Below are 19,641 nucleotides of genomic sequence, written 5' to 3'. Positions count from 1 at the left end.
TATTCAGTCATTTTCTGTTAATTATAACTACACTGTTAGATTGTGTAACTATAAATGAACATGAGACTGATGTGATTGCCTTATCCGTTGTATGCGATTGCCATCTGCAGCTCCTGTGATACCCGTTGACTACTAAATATGTTTTCTGCATTGTGTGCTTCATAAGCTGCTGTAAAACAAATCAACCATATATGCAAACTGCAAAATACACGGTACTCCACAGTACAAATTGCTGTATTGGAATGAATCTCCCAGAGATTCTGATGAACTGAATTAAAAACGGAAGCATAAAATTGCATCATAAACCAAAACTAAACAGTAATGTTAGGTAACAAGGACACATGAAGCACAGTATTCAGTAAGTACCAATCATCTCTATTTTCAGATTGGAAACCAGCATGACTCGAATTAATATCACAGGCAGGGGCAAAGAAGTGACAACAGGTTACTAAAAAGGGAAACACAGACAGATATCCCCAACATTTCTGCAGGAGAAATATTGTTTCAAAGTGCTCACATATTTCTTTCCAATGTGTAGTGAAGATGTTTGATTAAACCTGAAGTTTGATTTAACATATTGTATTTGTAAAGCCCATCAAAAATAGTAAAATCAAATATAAGCTACAACTTAAAACTACAATTAAAAACCCTTATGTATTTATACTGGTTTAAAAATTAACTAGCAGAAGGATACATACATCATGTATTTGAACGTGTTAAAGACAGCACCTTAAAAAATGAAACAAAACAGAAAACTATCCATTATGACACTCAATACCTTTATACTATGAAAATGTAGGGTATATTCAATGTTGCTGGGCAGATAACTGATGAAATGCTCCCAAATAGATGGCATACTGGTGTAACTGTCACTAAGACATTAGTGTGACAGCATGGCGCAATTCAGTCACCCACACTTTTCATCTCTAAATAATAGTTATGTTGCTCATCATTGATCACCAAGGCAAGAGCTTATTTTATGACGCTGCTATTTTCTAACTGAAAAAAAGTAAATTGCAAACATATCTCTACTAAATTGTGTTGTCCAACACATATTTTTGAGTTTATGTTGTGCTCAAGTTTTGAACAATAGTCTGTCATTTCTAAATTCATCCAATCACACAATGAGGTATTCAGTGAAAGCATGTACTGAGGCCATCATAACCCCACTCGTTTGAAAGTTGAAAATTAAAGACAAAAACAATTACACTGACAGTGCAAATGCTGTCCAGTCTGATGGTTAACTATTTATGAAGCATAATGCAGTATATTTAAAGTTGAGTGCTGGAATAATCAGAAAACATAATCAACACATTGCATTTTCATGAAGAAGAGACCTACTTGCAGCTAAGCCCCTGCAGTTCAGCTTTCTTCAACAGCAAATATCGACACAAACTTAACAGAACATCGATTGACAATATGGGAAAGTTTCAAACTAACATATTTCATAGCCACCATGCAAATTGTTGCTCTGCTTGCTTAATATAGTTGAACACTGAGGTGTGAACTTCTATGCAACCTCGTCAAACTCCTAGTAATCAAGGGTATGGTCGTCATCAAACATCAAATTCTATATGTAACTGTTTTGAGTTGGAATGGATCAAACTCGCCATTAATGTAGTTTCCTATGTGCATTGGTATTGTTGCCAAATACTGTACAGTATAGAAACAGATTGGAGACACACTATGTTTCTGAAGACATTATCAATATATTCCATAATTTGATGCATGAAGCACCCCAGGTTAATTACATTGATAAATTGGCTGTTTATAATGACACTAAATTTGTGAAATGTGCGACATTTCACAATAGGCATTGTTGAATAGCAGTGACATATATGAAGCAAAAAAACAGCTTTAACATGCATTATACACCTGCAATGCTTTGTTCTTACTTGCAGTCATATCTAAATATTCTTCAAGATTATGCTTAAATACAGCTCGTAATCCATAATCCATTGACAAATACCATTTAAGTGGAACATTTTATGTTATTTTTAAATGACCGAATAAAACAATTAAATTGTTGCGCTATAACAATCAATACTGTGATGTTCCACAAAGTCTGAAATACTTTGAAAAAAGTACTACTTCAGCACTAACATTAGGATTATACAGATTAGGCCAAGAAAGATAAATAATCAACACAATTTCAACAAGAGACATCCAGTGAGTTTCCAAAGCAACCTCTGGCAAGCAGATGTGGACAGCCCAAAGGTGTATCAGCAAACTTGAAAATGGCATTATTCATGTAACTTCATTGGATTAATGTGGAAACATAGTCATGAAATAGCCACTGTGCAATGGTAAACAGAGCTTCAGAGGACCACCTTGTACCCCAAATGCCAGGAAAAACTTAAGGTGTAGTTGGCAAGTTATATAACAAGGAAGAATCATGAATCAGCAAAGTATAATATGTTAGGGCCTACCTCTAGGGACTCCTCTGAATGACCGAACACATCAGCAAAGTCTGATGGACTTTTCCTCAGAGTCTGGTCAGCAGGCAGCGTGTTGTCATTGTAGGATGACACGAACTTAAAGTCACTGGTTCTAGAACCTGTTGTCAGGTACGCGTCATAATTGTAAGTGCTGCGTAAAGTTCCTGTGCCGTCAACGTCTGCGTAATTAGGAGGGAGATAAGCGCTGGGTATGGCAACTGCTCCATCAAACAACAGTCTGGGCTTTCTCCTGCGACAAAACCTCACACCGAGGATGATGATGATGAAGGTCAGGAAAAAGGTGGACACAGACACCAGCGCGATGATTAGATAAGAGGTCAGTTTGGAGTTCTTCTCGTCATAAGAAATATCCTTCAGTTCTGGCACCTCAGCCAAGTTATCAGAAATAAGTAAATACATGGAACAGGTGGCAGAGAGAGAGGGCTGTCCGTTATCTTTCACTGACACAATGAGGTTCTGTTTCATGCTGTCAGATTCAGAAATGTCCCGCTGGGTCCTGATCTCTCCGCTGTGGAGACCAATAGTGAAAAGTCCCGGATCAGTGGATTTGACTATATGATAGGACAGCCAGGCGTTCTGTCCGGAGTCCGCGTCCACCGCTATCACTTTGGACACCAGAGAGCCTCCGTGTGCAGCTTTGGGGACCAGCTCGGTCATGAAGGAGTTGCCCTCCGGGGCGGGGTACAGTATCTGAGGAGAGTTGTCATTCACATCCGATACGAACACACTGACTGTCACGTTGCTGCTGAGCGGAGGAGAACCGTTGTCTCTGGCCATCACGTGGACTTTAAAACTCCTGAACTGTTCATAATCAAACGACCTCACAGCGTGGATCACCCCCGTGTCTCCGTTAACAGATAGATAGGAGGACACCGGGGCACCGTTCACCTCACCGGGTAACAGAGAATAAATCACTGTACCGTTTTGTCTCCAGTCGGGGTCTCGAGCAGTAACGGAACATAAAGTGGAGCCAGGTTTGTTATTTTCAGTCACATAAGCGCTGTAGGACTGTTCCTCAAACACAGGTGGGTTGTCGTTGATGTCTGCTACAGATAACTGAACAGTTTTAGAGGAGGACAGAGGTGGAGAGCCCTCGTCAGTGGCAGTGATTGTAATGTTGTAATCAGACTCTAGTTCACGGTCCAGTTGTCCTGTAGTCACCAGAGAATAATAGTTTTTAATAGAAGGAACCAACTTAAAAGGGACGTTTTGCTGAATGGAGCAGCGGACCTGTCTGTTAGTCTCAGAGTCTCTATCCTGCACGTTAATGATGCCCACCTCTGTACCAGGTGACACGTTCTCAGGTATGGGGTTAGTTACAGATTTTAAATATATTACAGGGGCGTTATCATTTTCATCAGATAGGTCTATGAAAACCTTTGCATAAGAACTTAATCCGAGTCCGTCTTTTGCCATTACTCGCAGTTCAAATGATTTTTTCTTCTCATAGTCCGTTGAACCAATTACACGTATTTCTCCAGTGTTACTGTCGATAGAAAACAGTTTTTCATCTGTCAATGAAACATAACCAAGGTCATACGTTACGTCACCATTCACCCCATCATCTGCATCAGTGGCACTTACTGGGACCACTACAGTGTTAAGAGGAGAGTTTTCAGGCAGACTGGCTTTATAAACGGCCTGGCTAAACACTGGGGCGTTATCATTAGCATCCAGTACAGTGACGTGTATGACTACAGTACCTGATCTCTGTGGTGAACCACCATCAAGAGCTGTTAAAAGCAAATCAATCTCTTGTTGTGTCTCTCTATCAAGTTTATTATCTAAAACAAGTTCAACTTTGTTCGTATCGACCATGAGAATAAAATTTGCATTATTTTGTAAGCTGTACCTCTGAACAGAATTCTGGCCAATATCCGCGTCATGTGCTTCCTCTATTAAGAAACGAGTGCCCTTCTCAGCGGACTCCCTTATTTCCATTCTGATTAAATCTCTTCTGAATTGCGGAGAGTTGTCATTTATATCTTGGACGTGTAGGTTTATACGATGTAATTCTAACGGATTCTCCAGTACAAGTTCCAGGACTAAAATGCAAGATGGTTTAGTGCCACAAAGACTCTCTCTGTCAAGCCGCTCAGCAACACTTAGATCCCCGGTTTTCAAACTGATAACACAATATCGTTCGTTATTGCCTTCGGAATCAATGCGGGCCTTGCGAGATGACAGGGCCGATATATCCAGACCAAGATCTTTGGCTACATTTCCAATGACAGTTCCTGGTTTCATCTCTTCTTGGATGGAAAAGCTCACCTCGGCAAATACGGATTGCAACGCAAGTAGACAGATGACAAAGCGAGTAACCAGGCCGCGCTTTGAAAATCCGTTTTGTTCCATCATTCAAAATGACAAATATCCGCAGGAGAAAGGAAATATTTGAAGGTACTAGTTCAACTCGCTTATACGTAGGTGGACAAAATCAGAGAAATTCCAAAACAAAAGTCAGCAACACGATCCGAAAGATCGTTCGACATACGCAACATAACTGGAAATACAAAGCTGAGGAAACAATGGGTGGAGACGTTCTGCGACACAGCATTAAAATAGTCCCTAGTAAACTGGTAGATAGCGACACAGTGTGTTCGTTTGAGAAAGAGCATGTGATAGATATAATGACAGGCATAGGGGTGAAAGCTTGATGGCAAGATATTTAAATTCCCCGTCAGCATACAGAGCACAATGTGACACTTTAGCATATTAGAGCGCGTGTGTGTGTGTATGTTTATACTATACTACCGTGATAGGATTCATCGTCCTAGTTTCATTCATTCCGTTTTTTTTTCCAGTAGTGTAACAGTGAAAGATGCACGCATGTTGCATTGATTGAGACATACATAATTCATTGAAAATGAATGAACGTTATATTAAAAGATTGACTTAAAAACGTATATAGGTTGTTTTCGGTTTTCACTACATTTCCATGACGTGTCTTAAACATAAAATGATAACGTAAGGAGCTTATACAGACATGCAGTAGGACTGCCTTCCCTGAACCAACTTTCCATGTTTTGAGCACCATGGACAGAGATTCTTCCCCTAAATCGGGACAACCAAAGTCTGCTGTTAAAAACGCCTGCATGGTCTCTAAACAAATGTAGTTGCTTGATCAGTGAGCATTTAAAAAAAGGGACGCATACATAGAAGAACAATTACGTCTCCTGTGGCAGAACTCTGCTTCTCAGAAAATACATGTGTTGGTTACAGGTAACGTCTAGTTTTAGTTAAGTAGAAACAAGGCACTAATATCAAGGGGAGTTGCTGAAATGCATCAATATGACGGAGCTCAATTTCACTGATTCGGTTGAGGAGAAGAGCGGCGCATTTGTCTGATGTCAACTTAACTCAGGAGAAAGCAGCATTGCTCATGTTTAAAACAATATAACTGAACTAGCAGGAACACTGTTAAGAACTGCAGATGAGTCGTAGCGCAATGGAAATATTCACTATTGCCAGGTCTGTGCAGGGACTTCCTGAAATTCCACAAATAGCTGTTAACCCAACACTACAACACATTATGAAGATATGAAACTATGCCAAGTGGTAAAAGACAGGTGCATGTTGGGAAAAAAGGATGGGATTGCTAGAGAAGTTAATTCATTTTAAAAAGAATTACTTCTAAGATACTAGTGCGCTATTTGGACTGAATTAATTAATTAAAGGATCAATATAAATTTACATTTTTGTTTCACAGAGACAGAATATTTACAAATGTGGGTTCGATTGCAATGGGGAGGGTTTCTATGAATTTGACAGTGCTGTTAATATTAACTAGCTTAATTTGAAACCATGGATGAACAAAAGCAATGCTTTATAATCTGATATTGTTATCACCATAGCTGGCTCCAATAGTATGATTTCAAGAAATGAATCCAGCAAACAAACATTGTTTTTCTTTTGTGCATTACTATAGACAGCAACGATACGATCGCTGCAAGACAAATACATCAACCTATTCATTAATAATTAAAACAAAGGAAACATTTGATACCCTGTACTAAATGACCGAGAAAAGTTTAAAACAAAATGTCAGAATGTTAGACAATAAGAATTGACACTTGTTGTCAATAGATCAACAATGTGGATGAATGTGATGAAGCATACAGTCACATGTTGAATGTATCTGACCGACCAACTATTTAACAATGTACTGTATTCTTACCTCTGGAGAGTTATCAGAATCGACAAAAGCTTCCAGAAAGTCTGTCGGACTTTTCCTCAGAGTCTGGTCAGCAGGCAGTGTGTTGTCATTGTAAGATGACACGAACTTAAAGTCACTGGTTCTAGAACCTGTTGTCAGGTAGGCGTCATAATTGTAAGCGCTGCGTAAAGTTCCTGTTCCGTCAACGTCTGCGTAATTAGGAGGGAGATAAGCGCTGGGGATGGCAACTGCTCCATCAAACAACATTCTGGGCTTTCTCCTGCGACAAAACCTCACACCGAGGATGATGATGATGAAGGTCAGGAAAAAGGTGGACACAGACACCAGCGCGATGATTAGATAAGAGGTCAGTTTAGAGTTCTTCTCGTCATAAGAAATATCCTTCAGTTCTGGCACCTCAGCCAAGTTATCAGAAATAAGTAAATACATGGAACAGGTGGCAGAGAGAGAGGGCTGTCCGTTATCTTTCACTGACACAATGAGGTTCTGTTTCATGCTGTCAGATTCAGAAATGTCCCGCTGGGTCCTGATCTCTCCGCTGTGGAGACCAATAGTGAAAAGTCCCGGATCAGTGGATTTGACTATATGATAGGAGAGCCAGGCGTTCTGTCCGGAGTCCGCGTCCACCGCTATCACTTTGGACACCAGAGAGCCTCCGTGTGCAGCTTTGGGGACCAGCTCGGTCATGAAGGAGTTGCCCTCCGGGGCGGGGTACAGTATCTGAGGAGAGTTGTCATTCACATCCGATACGAACACACTGACGGTCACGTTGCTGCTGAGCGGAGGAGAACCGTTGTCTCTGGCCGTCACGTGGACTTTAAAACTCCTGAACTGTTCATAATCAAACGACCTCACAGCCTGGATCACCCCCGTGTCTCCGTTAACAGACAGATAGGAGGACACAGGGGCACCGTTCACCTCACCGGGTAACAGAGAATACATCACTGTACCGTTTTGTCTCCAGTCGGGGTCTCGAGCAGTAAGGGAACATAACGTGGAGCCAGGTTTGTTATTTTCAGTCACATAAGCGCTATATGACTGTTCCTCAAACACAGGTGGGTTGTCGTTGATGTCTGCTACAGATAACTGAACAGTTTTAGAGGAGGACAGAGGTGGAGAGCCCTCGTCAGTGGCACTGATTGTAATGTTGTAATCAGACTCTAGTTCACGGTCCAGTTGTCCTGTGGTCACCAGAGAATAATAGTTTTTAATAGAAGGAACCAACTTAAAAGGGACGTTTTGCTGAATGGAGCAGCGGACCTGTCTGTTAGTCTCAGAGTCTCTATCCTGCACGTTGATGATGCCCACCTCTGTACCAGGTGACACGTTCTCAGGTATGGGGTTAGTCAGAGATTTCAGATATATCACTGGAGCGTTATCATTTATATCAGTAATTTCAATCATTACTTTGGAATCAGATGAAAGTCCATAACCATCTTTAGCATCGATGCGCATTTCATATTTAGAATTACTTTCAAAATCAAGTGGTCCTATGACCTTTATCTCTCCGGTGTTACTGTTAAGTAAGAAAACCTTTTTAGCCCTTTCTGAGATGCGGCTAAACTCATATGTGACTTCCCCATTGACTCCATCGTCTGCATCAGTAGCACTTACAGTGACGACAACAGTATCAAGGGGAGAGTTTTCAGGCAGACTGGCTTTGTAGAAGGCTTGGTCAAACACTGGGGCGTTATCATTAGCATCCAACACGCTCACGATGATATTGGTTGTTCCTGATCGCTGTGGATTACCACCATCAACGGCAATCATTAAGAAATGTAATTCCTGTTCTTTTTCGCGGTCCAGCTCTTTGTCTAACACCAACTCGACGTTCTTAGATCCATCAGAGTCGTCTCTGACAGATAAAACAAAGTGTTCGTTCTTTTGTAAACTGTATTGTTTGACTGTATTTTGTCCGATGTCAGCGTCATGTGCTTCATTAACCCTCCTGTTATGTTCGTTTTTTAGGTACAGCCATGATGTTCGCGGGTCAATATGACCCGGTGCAGGTTTAATCATCCAAAAGTTGTCAGAAACCAAAAAATCCTAATAAATATAGTTTGTACCTCATCACCAACACCCTTACTAACAATTCAATCAGTTTTTAGTGGAATGAAGTAATTCCCCCCTCCATAGATCATAGTTCAATGAGGGTAACTCACTCGTTTTAATGAAAAATACATGTTAAAACAAATTTTAAGGTACATTGGAAAAACCTAGATGTAAATTGCATTAGTCTACCATAACATGTATTTTCTTCTAAATTTTTTTTACATTTTGAAACTTTCTTTTTTTCATGGGGTGATGTAGATAAATGGAGAAGAGACACCTCTGCTGTTCAGGGTCATATTGACCCGCTCACTCAAAATCAAGCTAAATGAGTCATAAGGATTTGTATTGAAAGTAAACTGTATTTATGTTTATTTATAGTGTTAAGAAACACACATTTACAAAAATGAACAAGATATCAACACAATGAACGAGGTGTGTGTGTGTGTGTGTGTGTGTGTGTGTGTGTGTGTGTGTGTGTGTGTGTGTGTGTGTGTGTGTGTGTGAAATGGGGTGAAACATGTTGGGAGGAGTAAGAGATACTTTGTCTCACATTTTCAAAGAAAGAAATGATCTAAACTTGACCCCTTTGATCCCTTATAGCCTCCACTTCACTGCCGGGTCAAATTGACCCCGAACATCATCTCTGTTATATAAACATGCAAGGGGGGGTTGCAAATACATGATTGGGTAGGACGCCCAAGCAACCCTTTCGTATGTTTCTCCCCTCTCCTGCTAAGTGTGGGTGGAGTTTTCCCGCGAGAAAAAAAAAGGTTTCCCTTTCCTTTCTCGCACAGGTGCGGTGTGTGTGTGTGTGTGTGTGTGTGTGTGTGTGTGTGTGTGTGTGTGTGTGTGTGTGTGTGTGTGTGTGTGTGTGTGTGTGTGTGTGTGTGAAATCGGGTGAAACATGTTGGGAGGAGTAAGAGATACTTTGTCTCACATTTTCAAAGAAAGAAATGATCTAAACTTGACCCCTCTGATCCCTTATAGCCTCCACTTCACTGCCGGGTCAAATTGACCCCGAACATCATCTCTGTTATATAAACCTGCAGGGGGGGGTTGCAAATACATGATATTTTTTATTTATTTTTTTTCACGTAGATTACCCAAATTAAGGCAAGCAGAAGAAGTTTCATACAGAAAAAAAAATTGTAAATATTTTTTCTAGATTTTCAAACTTTGAAACGGGTCAATTTGACCCGCAACATAACAGGAGGGTTAAGGCGATATCGTGCTCCTGTGTTGGCTGATTCGCTTATTTCCAGTTTTATTGTATCTTTCGGGAAAAGGGGAGAATTGTCGTTTTCATCCTGGATCAGCAGTGAAATGCGGTGCAGCTCCAACGGTGACTCTAAGACTAATTCAAATGTTAGCATACACGAAGCCTTCTCCCCGCACAGCTCCTCTCTATCAATCCGTTCCTTCATGACAAAATTTCCTGTTTTTAGATCAATATCGCAGTAGTGCTGGTAGCTCTCCTCCATATCAATACGAGCTCTGCGAGTGAACAATTCTCCTCGTTCCAGCCCGAGTTCCTTTGCGATATTTCCAACAATGGATCCGGGTGTCATCTCCTCGGGAACAGAATAGCTGAGGTCTGCAGTGATGATGTGAATGAAGACAGCAAAGCTGCAGAAAATGTTGACCATCGATTGACCTTTGATATCCATTGTTTCACCCAAAATATGATGAGGAGACGCAAAATGTCCCGTGTTGCGGATACAACTCAAATGTAATGATACAAATAAAGTACGTCGTTCCTACAACAATGGCAACTCCCCGTTGAATGCTTAAATTACTCCTTTTGCAGTGGGTGGAGATATGAACCTCCTCATATCTGCGAGTCAGCAGCGACGCCGTGAGTTTATTTGGAATATTACATATAAACAATTACGAGACCAGAATAAGAGGCCACGGCTGCTGCAATCATCAACACTGCAATGCAAAAAGTGAAACAATTTTACTGGGATGTTTTGGGTTTGATATTAGTCGGCGCCTTTAGGGAAACACTATTAAGTACCCTGGACAGCATATGAACGGCGATGAGTTTCCAGACATTAGGATTATCTAAAACGTGAAAGAAGCTGATCATCGATATCACATACAACAATCACTTGAAATGTAACGCATGTTTCGCATAACCCTTGTGTTTCTAAAAAGTAAAAAATATACAGATTGAAACAATAATTACTGCTACTTTAACTTGATGAATTAAAGGAACAAATAATGGAATGTCAAAAATCAAGTGATAGATGCAATGGGAAGATTGCGGTCAAACGTATGCATGCAACAATGGATTTGTTTATATGCAGTTGTCTGCTGTCATGGTAAAAACCAGGCCAAATGTAATTGAAAATAAAAACGATTTTAGATAGGTTAAATGTAACCGTTGCTGAAACAACATGACTTCATATAAATGTGTAGTAGGTCCTTTACATTTCAGTGTATATTTAATAGTAAATTATATGTTAAGACACACACGTTTTTTCATCTGCCAAATATTAAATGTACGAATAATTTCCCTTCATATAATAAAGCATACAGTCCGGAGACTGTGAAAAAACTGTATTGAATGAAAATCAAACACTGGAATAAGTGTCACCACCAGGCAAAATTAAACAGGACCTATATGTTTGAACAAAAGATGTAAGAAATCAAAACACTGAGACACCGGTCATCCAAATATGGATGCTTATGCCAAAAGAAAATCTCAAACAGAGCGCAAGTGCATGACTCGTGGCTTGAATTATTCAATGCATATTTAAACATTTTCAAGAATGCTTATTTGATGTGGATGGCAAAACTATTTTAACACAATCAAAGTTAACGGTAAGATACAGAATTGTAAGAGGCCTACCTCAGGAGACTCATCTGGGACACCAAACACTTCAGCAAAGTCTGATGGACTTTTCCTCAGAGTCTGGTCAGCAGGCAGTGTGTTGTCATTGTAAGATGACACGAACTTAAAGTCACTGGTTCTAGAACCTGTTGTCAGGTACGCGTCATAATTGTAAGTGCTGCGTAAAGTTCCTGTGCCGTCAACGTCTGCGTAATTAGGAGGGAGATAAGCGGTGGGGATGGCAACTGCTCCATCAAACAACAGTCTGGGCTTTCTCCTGCGACAAAATCTCACACCGAGGATGATGATGATGAAGGTCAGGAAAAAGGTGGACACAGACACCAGCGCAATGATTAGATAAGAAGTCAGTTTGGAGTTCTTCTCGTCATAAGAAATATCCTTCAGTTCTGGCAACTCAGCTAAGTTATCAGAAATAAGTAAATACATGGAACAGGTGGCAGAGAGAGAGGGCTGTCCGTTATCTTTCACTGACACAATGAGGTTCTGTTTCATGCTGTCAGATTCAGAAATGTCCCGCTGGGTCCTGATCTCTCCGCTGTGGAGACCAATAGTGAAAAGTCCCGGATCAGTGGATTTGACTATATGATAGGACAGCCAGGCGTTCTGTCCGGAGTCCGCGTCCACCGCTATCACTTTGGACACCAGAGAGCCTCCGTGTGCAGCTTTGGGGACCAGCTCGGTCATGAACGAGTTGCCCTCCGGGGCGGGGTACAGTATCTGAGGAGAGTTGTCATTCACATCCGATACGAACACACTGACGGTCACGTTGCTGCTGAGCGGAGGAGAACCGTTGTCTCTGGCCATCACGTGGACTTTAAAACTCCTGAACTGTTCATAATCAAACGATCTCACAGCGTGGATCACCCCTGTGTCTCCGTTAACAGATAGATAGGAGGACACCGGGGCACCGTTCACCTCACCGGGTAACAGAGAATAAATCACTGTACCGTTTTGTCTCCAGTCGGGGTCTCGAGCAGTAACGGAACATAACGTGGAGCCAGGTTTGTTATTTTCAGTCACATAAGCGCTGTAGGACTGTTCCTCAAACACAGGTGGGTTGTCGTTGATGTCTGCTACAGATAACTGAACAGTTTTAGAGGAGGACAGAGGTGGAGAGCCCTCGTCAGTGGCAGTGATTGTAAAGTTGTAATCAGACTCTAGTTCACGGTCCAGTTGTCCTGTGGTCACCAGAGAATAATAGTTTTTAATAGAAGGAACCAACTTAAAAGGGACGTTTTGCTGAATGGAGCAGCGGACCTGTCTGTTAGTCTCGGAGTCTCTATCCTGCACGTTAATGATGCCCACCTCTGTACCAGGTGACACGTTCTCAGGTATGGGGTTAGTCAGTGACTTAATGAACGTAAGAGGGGCATTGTCATTGACATCTGTGATATCAATAATCAATGTTGTAGATGACACTAATCCAAGACCATCCTTGGCTGTAATTTGCATTTCATAGGCGGACAATTCCTCATAATCTATTGATCCACTCACTTTCACTTCACCCGTTGTCTGATCAAGAGAAAACACGTTGTTACTTTCATCAGAGATATGATCAAATTCATAAGTCACCTCTCCATTGATTCCATCGTCTGCATCAGTTGCGCTCACTGTGACCACTACAGTATCTAAAGGACAGTTTTCAGGTAGACTGGCTTTATAAACGGCCTGGCTAAACACTGGGGCGTTATCATTAGCATCAAGTACAGTGACGTGAATGACTGCAGTACCCGATCGCTGAGGAGAGCCACCGTCTGTTGCTATGAGCACAACTGTTAGCTCCTGCTGTTGTTCTCTATCCAGCTCCTTCTCTAAAATTAACTCGCTGTATTTACCTCCTCCGCTTTTTGCAATAACATTCAATCTGAAGTTTCCATTTGCCTCCATACTATAGCCCTGGATGGCGTTTTGTCCGATATCTGCATCGTGGGCCTCATCTAGACGGTAGCGACTACCTTTAGAAGCCGATTCCCTAATTTCAAATTTGATTGTGTTCTTTTTAAACTGTGGTGAATGATCGTTGATATCTTGAACGTGAACACTGATGCGATGCACCTCTAAAGGGTTCTCTAAGACAAGCTCCTGTTTTAAAACGCAAGATGCCTTTTTGCCACAGAGCACCTCTCTGTCAATTCGATCAGCAACAATGATATCTCCAGTACTGAGAGCAATGTCACAATACCGTTTGTTGTTTCCGTCTACATCAATACGAGCTTTTCGGGCAGTCAGTTTGCCCACCTCGAGTCCAATATCTTTCGCTATATTTCCAACAACTGAGCCGCGTTTCATCTCCTCTGGAAAAGAATAAGACACATCGCCACCGACGGTTTGCAGCGCAAGAAGAAATACTCCTAAAGAGGTGAACAGGCCCAGCACGGAAAATGTTTTGTTCCCCATTTTCCTGCAAGGACCAGTGTCAAATCCACCACAAGCAAGACGTGAAAAATAAAAATAACGAGCCAAACGGAATCCTCTTCGGACAACAAGTGCAGTCCGATTGCAAATTGTACTACTTCGCTGCTTTCACCAAAGGACAATGTTTTGTGAAATAGAAATGTGCAGGCGTGCAGGGTAACACAATGTAGCACCATTAAGTAAAGCTGGTGGATAGCGACACTGTGAGAAAATTGTAGGTATTACAAAAGATTTAAATAATTGAGTCCTCTGATGAGAATGATACAGACTAAAAAGTCGAAGCTGCAGTTACATCCAAACATAAATCACCAATACACAGTGAGTTGTAGAAGAGAGTGTTGTGTTGGCAATGCCATTGTTTCACCACAGTAAAAATACATATAATGGACTGCAGGGATGATAGTGGTAATATGTGAGGGTTGAGTTGGTTTCAGCACCATGGACAGATACCACAGTATAATGTAACACAAACCATGGACGAGGGCCCACATCTATCATGAGTCTCAGAGGACTTACCAAGATACAACAATAAAGTAATAACGACAATGTAGCCTTATTCCTGAATATAATAAAATTACTCATATGATCAAATCACAAGAAGTCCATGTACTCTTCAAGATAAATGTTGGGCTGTAGCTATATGTAAAGTTAATCTGACCAATAAAGATCTGAGGAATATGATGAACTCAGGAAAAGACATATTGGTTTGTATTGCCTTTGTCAATTGGTACTATTTATTTCCCACCACTGTACGCCAGGGGTAATAGAAGAATGCTATCCTGTACTTTAGCAGCTTGGAGGCAAAACAAATGTAGACTTAAGACAATCAAACAAAGTACAATTTTGATATATTTCCATATCCATAGAAAGTGGTTAACACTCTTTCACAGAAAAACAAATGTTTTGTTTAATTTGTTGTTTAGAAGTATTAATAATTACGTTTTATAATTGTTAAAATACAAATTTAAGAGGAAATACTAATTATCTGAATATGCAAGGAATGACGTTTTTTTTCTGTCCATCCACCCCAACTAAGAAAATAATGAAAGTGGTTTTCAAGTAACGGAACAAAGGCTGATTATAAATTGTGTGGATGTTAAATTGATTAAAACAAGCACATGGTCATACCTCTAGTGGCTCCAACGAATCTTGAAACACATCAGCGAAATCTAATGGACTTTTCCTCAGAGTCTGGTCAGCAGGCAGTGTGTTGTCATTGTAAGATGACACGAACTTAAAGTCACTGGTTCTAGAACCTGTTGTCAGGTAGGCGTCATAATTGTAAGCGCTGCGTAAAGTTCCTGTTCCGTCAACGTCTGCGTAATTAGGAGGGAGATAAGCGCTGGGGATGGCAACTGCTCCATCAAACAACATTCTGGGCTTTCTCCTGCGACAAAACCTCACACCGAGGATGATGATGATGAAGGTCAGGAAAAAGGTGGACACAGACACCAGCGCGATGATCAGATAAGAGGTCAGTTTAGAGTTCTTCTCGTCATAAGAAATATCCTTCAGTTCTGGCACCTCAGCTAAGTTATCAGAAATAAGTAAATACATGGAACAGGTGGCAGAGAGAGAGGGCTGTCCGTTATCTTTCACTGACACAATGAGGTTCTGTTTCATGCTGTCAGATTCAGAAATGTCCCGCTGGGTCCTGATCTCTCCGCTGTGGAGACCAATAGTGAAAAGTCCCGGATCAGTGGATTTGACTATATGATAGGACAGCCAGGCGTTCTGTCCGGAGTCCGCGTCCACCGCTATCACTTTGGACACCAGAGAGCCTCCGTGTGCAGCTTTGGGGACCAGCTCGGTCATGAAGGAGTTGCCCTCCGGGGCGGGGTACAGTATCTGAGGAGAGTTGTCATTCACATCTGATACGAACACACTGACGGTCACGTTGCTGCTGAGCGGAGGAGAACCGTTGTCTCTGGCCGTCACGTGGACTTTAAAACTCCTGAACTGTTCATAATCAAACGACCTCACAGCGTGGATCACACCCGTGTCTCCGTTAACAGACAGATAGGAGGACACCGGGGCACCGTTCACCTCACCGGGCAACAGAGAATAAATCACTGTACCATTTTGTCTCCAGTCGGGGTCTCGAGCAGTAACGGAACATAAAGTGGAGCCAGGTTTGTTAATTTCAGTCACATAAGCGCTGTAGGACTGTTCCTCAAACACAGGTGGGTTGTCGTTGATGTCTGCTACAGATAACTGAACAGTTTTAGAGGAGGACAGAGGTGGAGAGCCCTCGTCAGTGGCAGTGATTGTAATGTTGTAATCAGACTCTAGTTCACGGTCCAGTTGTCCTGTGGTCACCAGAGAATAATAGTTTTTAATAGAAGGAACCAACTTAAAAGGGACGTTTTGCTGAATGGAGCAGCGGACCTGTCTGTTAGTCTCAGAGTCTCTATCCTGCACGTTAATGATGCCCACCTCTGTACCAGGTGACACGTTCTCAGGTATGGGATTAGTCAGTGATTTTAAATTGATTTCAGGTGGGTTGTCATTAACATCGGAGATTTCAATTATCACTTTGGAATCAGAGGTTAGGCCATATCCATCTTTGGCCTCGACCCGCATTTCATGTATTGACTCTTTCTCGAAATCCAAAGGCCCTATTACTTTAAGTTCTCCTGTTTTGTGATTCAAAGCAAATGCTCTTCTACTTGTTTCTGAAATACGACTTAATTCATAAGTCACCTCTCCATTTAGACCTTCATCTGCGTCAGTTGCAGCCACTGTAACCACTACAGTATCAAGAGGCGAGTTTTCAGCCACACTGGCTTTATACACTGTCTGACTAAACACTGGGACGTTATCATTCGCATCCAGTACAGTCACATGCACAGTTGCAGTGCCAGTTCTTTGAGGACTGCCTCCATCTAGAGCAGTGAGCAATAATCTCAATTCCTGCTGTTCCTCGCGGTCTAATTCCTTATTCAACACTAGCTCTGCAAATTTACCCCCATCTGATTTTGATTGAATTTTCAACACTAAATAATTGTTTGGCTGTAACGCATAGCTTTGAACAGTGTTTTGCCCGATATCTATATCGTGTGCCTCCAAAACACGAAAGCGAGATCCTTTTACAGCCAATTCATTGATTTCTATCTTGATTTCATCTTTAGAGAAAACAGGTGGATTGTCGTTTATATCGTGTATTTGTAGTGAAATTCGGTGCAACTCCAGAGGTGCCTCTAAGATTAACTCAAATTTCAGAATACACGATGCCTTTTCGCCGCAAAGCGCTTCTCTGTCAATTCGTTCAGCAACAATCAAATCTCCAGTGTTAAGATTAATGTCACAGTACCGTTCACGGTTCAGATCGCTGTCAATGCGGGCCTTTCGAGAAGATAATTTCCCCACGTTCAACCCGAGGTCCTTTGCTATATTTCCTATGACAGATCCGGGTTTCATTTCCTCGGGAACAGAAAAGCTTAGGTCTCCATTGACGGTGTAAAGCAGCTGAAGAAAGCAGGCAAACCCGCAAAGCAGGGCAGACGCTGAATGTCCATTGTGTGCCATCCTGAGTCAAAAGCGAAAATCCACTCTTTGACGTTGAATGTTGTTATTTATCCCCTTGCGGTGATCTGTGCGGTTCAATATAACGTAATCAAACAACAGTTGCACTTGCAAACTGTATTTGAAGCTAATGGCTGACCAAAGCACATCCAAGGGTACAATTTGACAAGGAGAAGAACACGCCTAGAGTAACAAAGCACGAGCAAGGGGTGGATGCGTGTTTCCTCTGCTGGTGAATAGCGACACTCTGAGTTCAATTTAATCGCTGCACGTTAAAGTCAACAGTAAACGTTTTCACACTAACTCTTGTTCGTAACATATTGTGGCACAAATACAAGCGCAATAACAGAAAAAGCGAATAGTTATTTCAGTCAGCAAATATTGTTTGTTTTACTGTAGATAATAAACACATCATTTCGCAACAAAAAGACAGACAAGCCAAATTGAAAATCAACGGTCTTTCTGATGGCCTGAATCATTTTAACACTTGATACAGAAGAGAAATATTACTGCAGTCAAGTAAAAATGTCATAGACGTGGGAACCACAGAGAAAGTGAATGCTAAAAAGTATTGAGGAGATGAAAAGAAGCAGTAATCTAGAGTCGAGGTGTAAAAGGGTAAAGTTGCACAATGAGGGCTATATATATAACCATAATTAAGTGTGCTGTTATGGAATGTGTTATTAAATCATAAAGAGCTGCCATGCTCATGAAAGTGTAGTTCCACTACTGTACCAACATTCACATGCAAAAAACAACTTTTAATTTCTAATACAAATGTACTATTTACAATGTATGCAACCAGTCTTGAATTTGCACTGCATACAATTTCCTCATCAAAATATATCCAAAACCAGAGCGCATGTACATGAAGAGGAATAACGAAGTCTTTATTGCCCAAGGAGTCTTTGAAGTTCTACTTTGTAAAGTATACTTCAAATGGTGTACAACAGAATACTGGATAAACAGGGGTCAGATCTTAAAACACGTAAATGTGTGTTGTAAGCTATAGCGTTAGCTGGTGGGAGACCTGAGCAGTATCCTTTCCATTGAGGAGGGTATAAGGTTACTGGCTTGTTGTATTTTAGTATGTGATAGCTGTTTTGCTCATCAACGGAAACTAATGGATTCAGTCGGGTGTGGTTTACGCTGTGTTGATTACATTTCGTAACGTTTTCCTTTGTGCTTATAGCAAAACTTCTCTCGCGCATTATTTTACGGACGGATTGATAGTGTTCATTTTTAAATCATATTTTAGAGTATCAGTATGGAGTTAAAGTTAACTAGTCATTTCCTCTTTCTCGTTCCCTTCATGTTGACTATAGCTCTGTAGTAAACAGGGTGAATCTGCCTGCAACAACAGGAGTTTAATGTAATACAACATGCACACAACCTGCAGGGCCACATCACATGCGTCTACAGTTGAGACAATGGCTATTTGTCAGAACAGCAACAGTTATATGATAGAGATAAGTCATTTTAATAGTTGTCAGCTTAAGTGAGATGGCTTTACTGAAGGATTTTTCAATCACAATATTATTAAAGACGAACCAGCCTTTAAAAATGCATTTAAATAAAAAAAAAACGTAGAAACATTACAACATACATTTGCAAGACGTATTAGAATATTTTTTTGTTGATGATAAATAAAGCATGAGACACGCCCTTGCCTCTACTGATACATTGAACTCCGGTCTAACAGTTAAGTGTAAGGTTGTTGCATATCATAATGGCAAAAAATAGCTTCGTGTATTGAACACCAACAACAACAATTACAATACATGTCCCATGTATCACAACGGTGTTACTTCATAGCGCGGTTGTGAAGGAAGGATGAGAAGCTAAACAAAGTCAGTCTGCTGACAAAGTATATGTGTTTTGATTTACAGAGACTCTTCCGCTTTCTGTCAAAAAAGAATCAAGAGGTAGATCTGTACAGCCTATGAATGGTCTACAAATGTAAATCGAAAGTCCTAAAATTAATTTGTTGTTGCTTTTTGCTGAACAAAGGAAATTTGTGGGAACATGTGTAGGGAAAATGACAGAAGCCGTTGATGTTACTAAAAAAAGAAAGACTGTATAGATCTGATGGTTACAAAATAAAATTGGCAAAACTTAGTTAAAGTTAAAGTGAACGCAGTTGTAAATAATTGTCA

The 19,641-nt window shown here is 41.0% G+C and overlaps 2 protein-coding genes across 2 annotated transcripts; both read right to left on the bottom strand.

The window, feature by feature from the left end:
• Positions 1 to 1,510: 1,510 nt before the first annotated feature.
• Positions 1,511 to 4,724, bottom strand: LOC306702599 (protocadherin beta-15-like; the record flags this gene model as incomplete). Its single annotated transcript, XM_079168239.1, has 2 exons — positions 2,430 to 4,724; positions 1,511 to 1,531 (listed from the first exon to the last, which is right to left on the bottom strand). The coding sequence occupies exons 1-2, from the start codon at positions 4,704 to 4,706 to the stop codon at positions 1,511 to 1,513; spliced, it is 2,298 nt and encodes a 765-aa protein (XP_079024365.1). The 5' UTR covers positions 4,707 to 4,724.
• A 1,196-nt stretch (positions 4,725 to 5,920) lies between these two features.
• Positions 5,921 to 17,431, bottom strand: LOC306702598 (uncharacterized protein; the record flags this gene model as incomplete). Its single annotated transcript, XM_079168238.1, is given in 5 exon segments — positions 5,921 to 5,947; positions 6,637 to 8,580; positions 8,583 to 8,584; positions 13,489 to 13,946; positions 15,105 to 17,431. Coding segments are annotated over 5 exon segments (4,707 nt in total). The 5' UTR covers positions 17,381 to 17,431.
• Positions 17,432 to 19,641: the final 2,210 nt, after the last annotated feature.

This window comes from Pholis gunnellus (genome assembly GCF_910591455.1).
Source record: "Pholis gunnellus genome assembly, chromosome: 10".
Taxonomy (NCBI): Eukaryota; Metazoa; Chordata; class Actinopteri; order Perciformes; family Pholidae; genus Pholis; species Pholis gunnellus.
The sequence above is the reverse complement of the archived record's forward strand: the minus strand, read 5'-3'. Positions and strand labels throughout refer to the sequence as shown.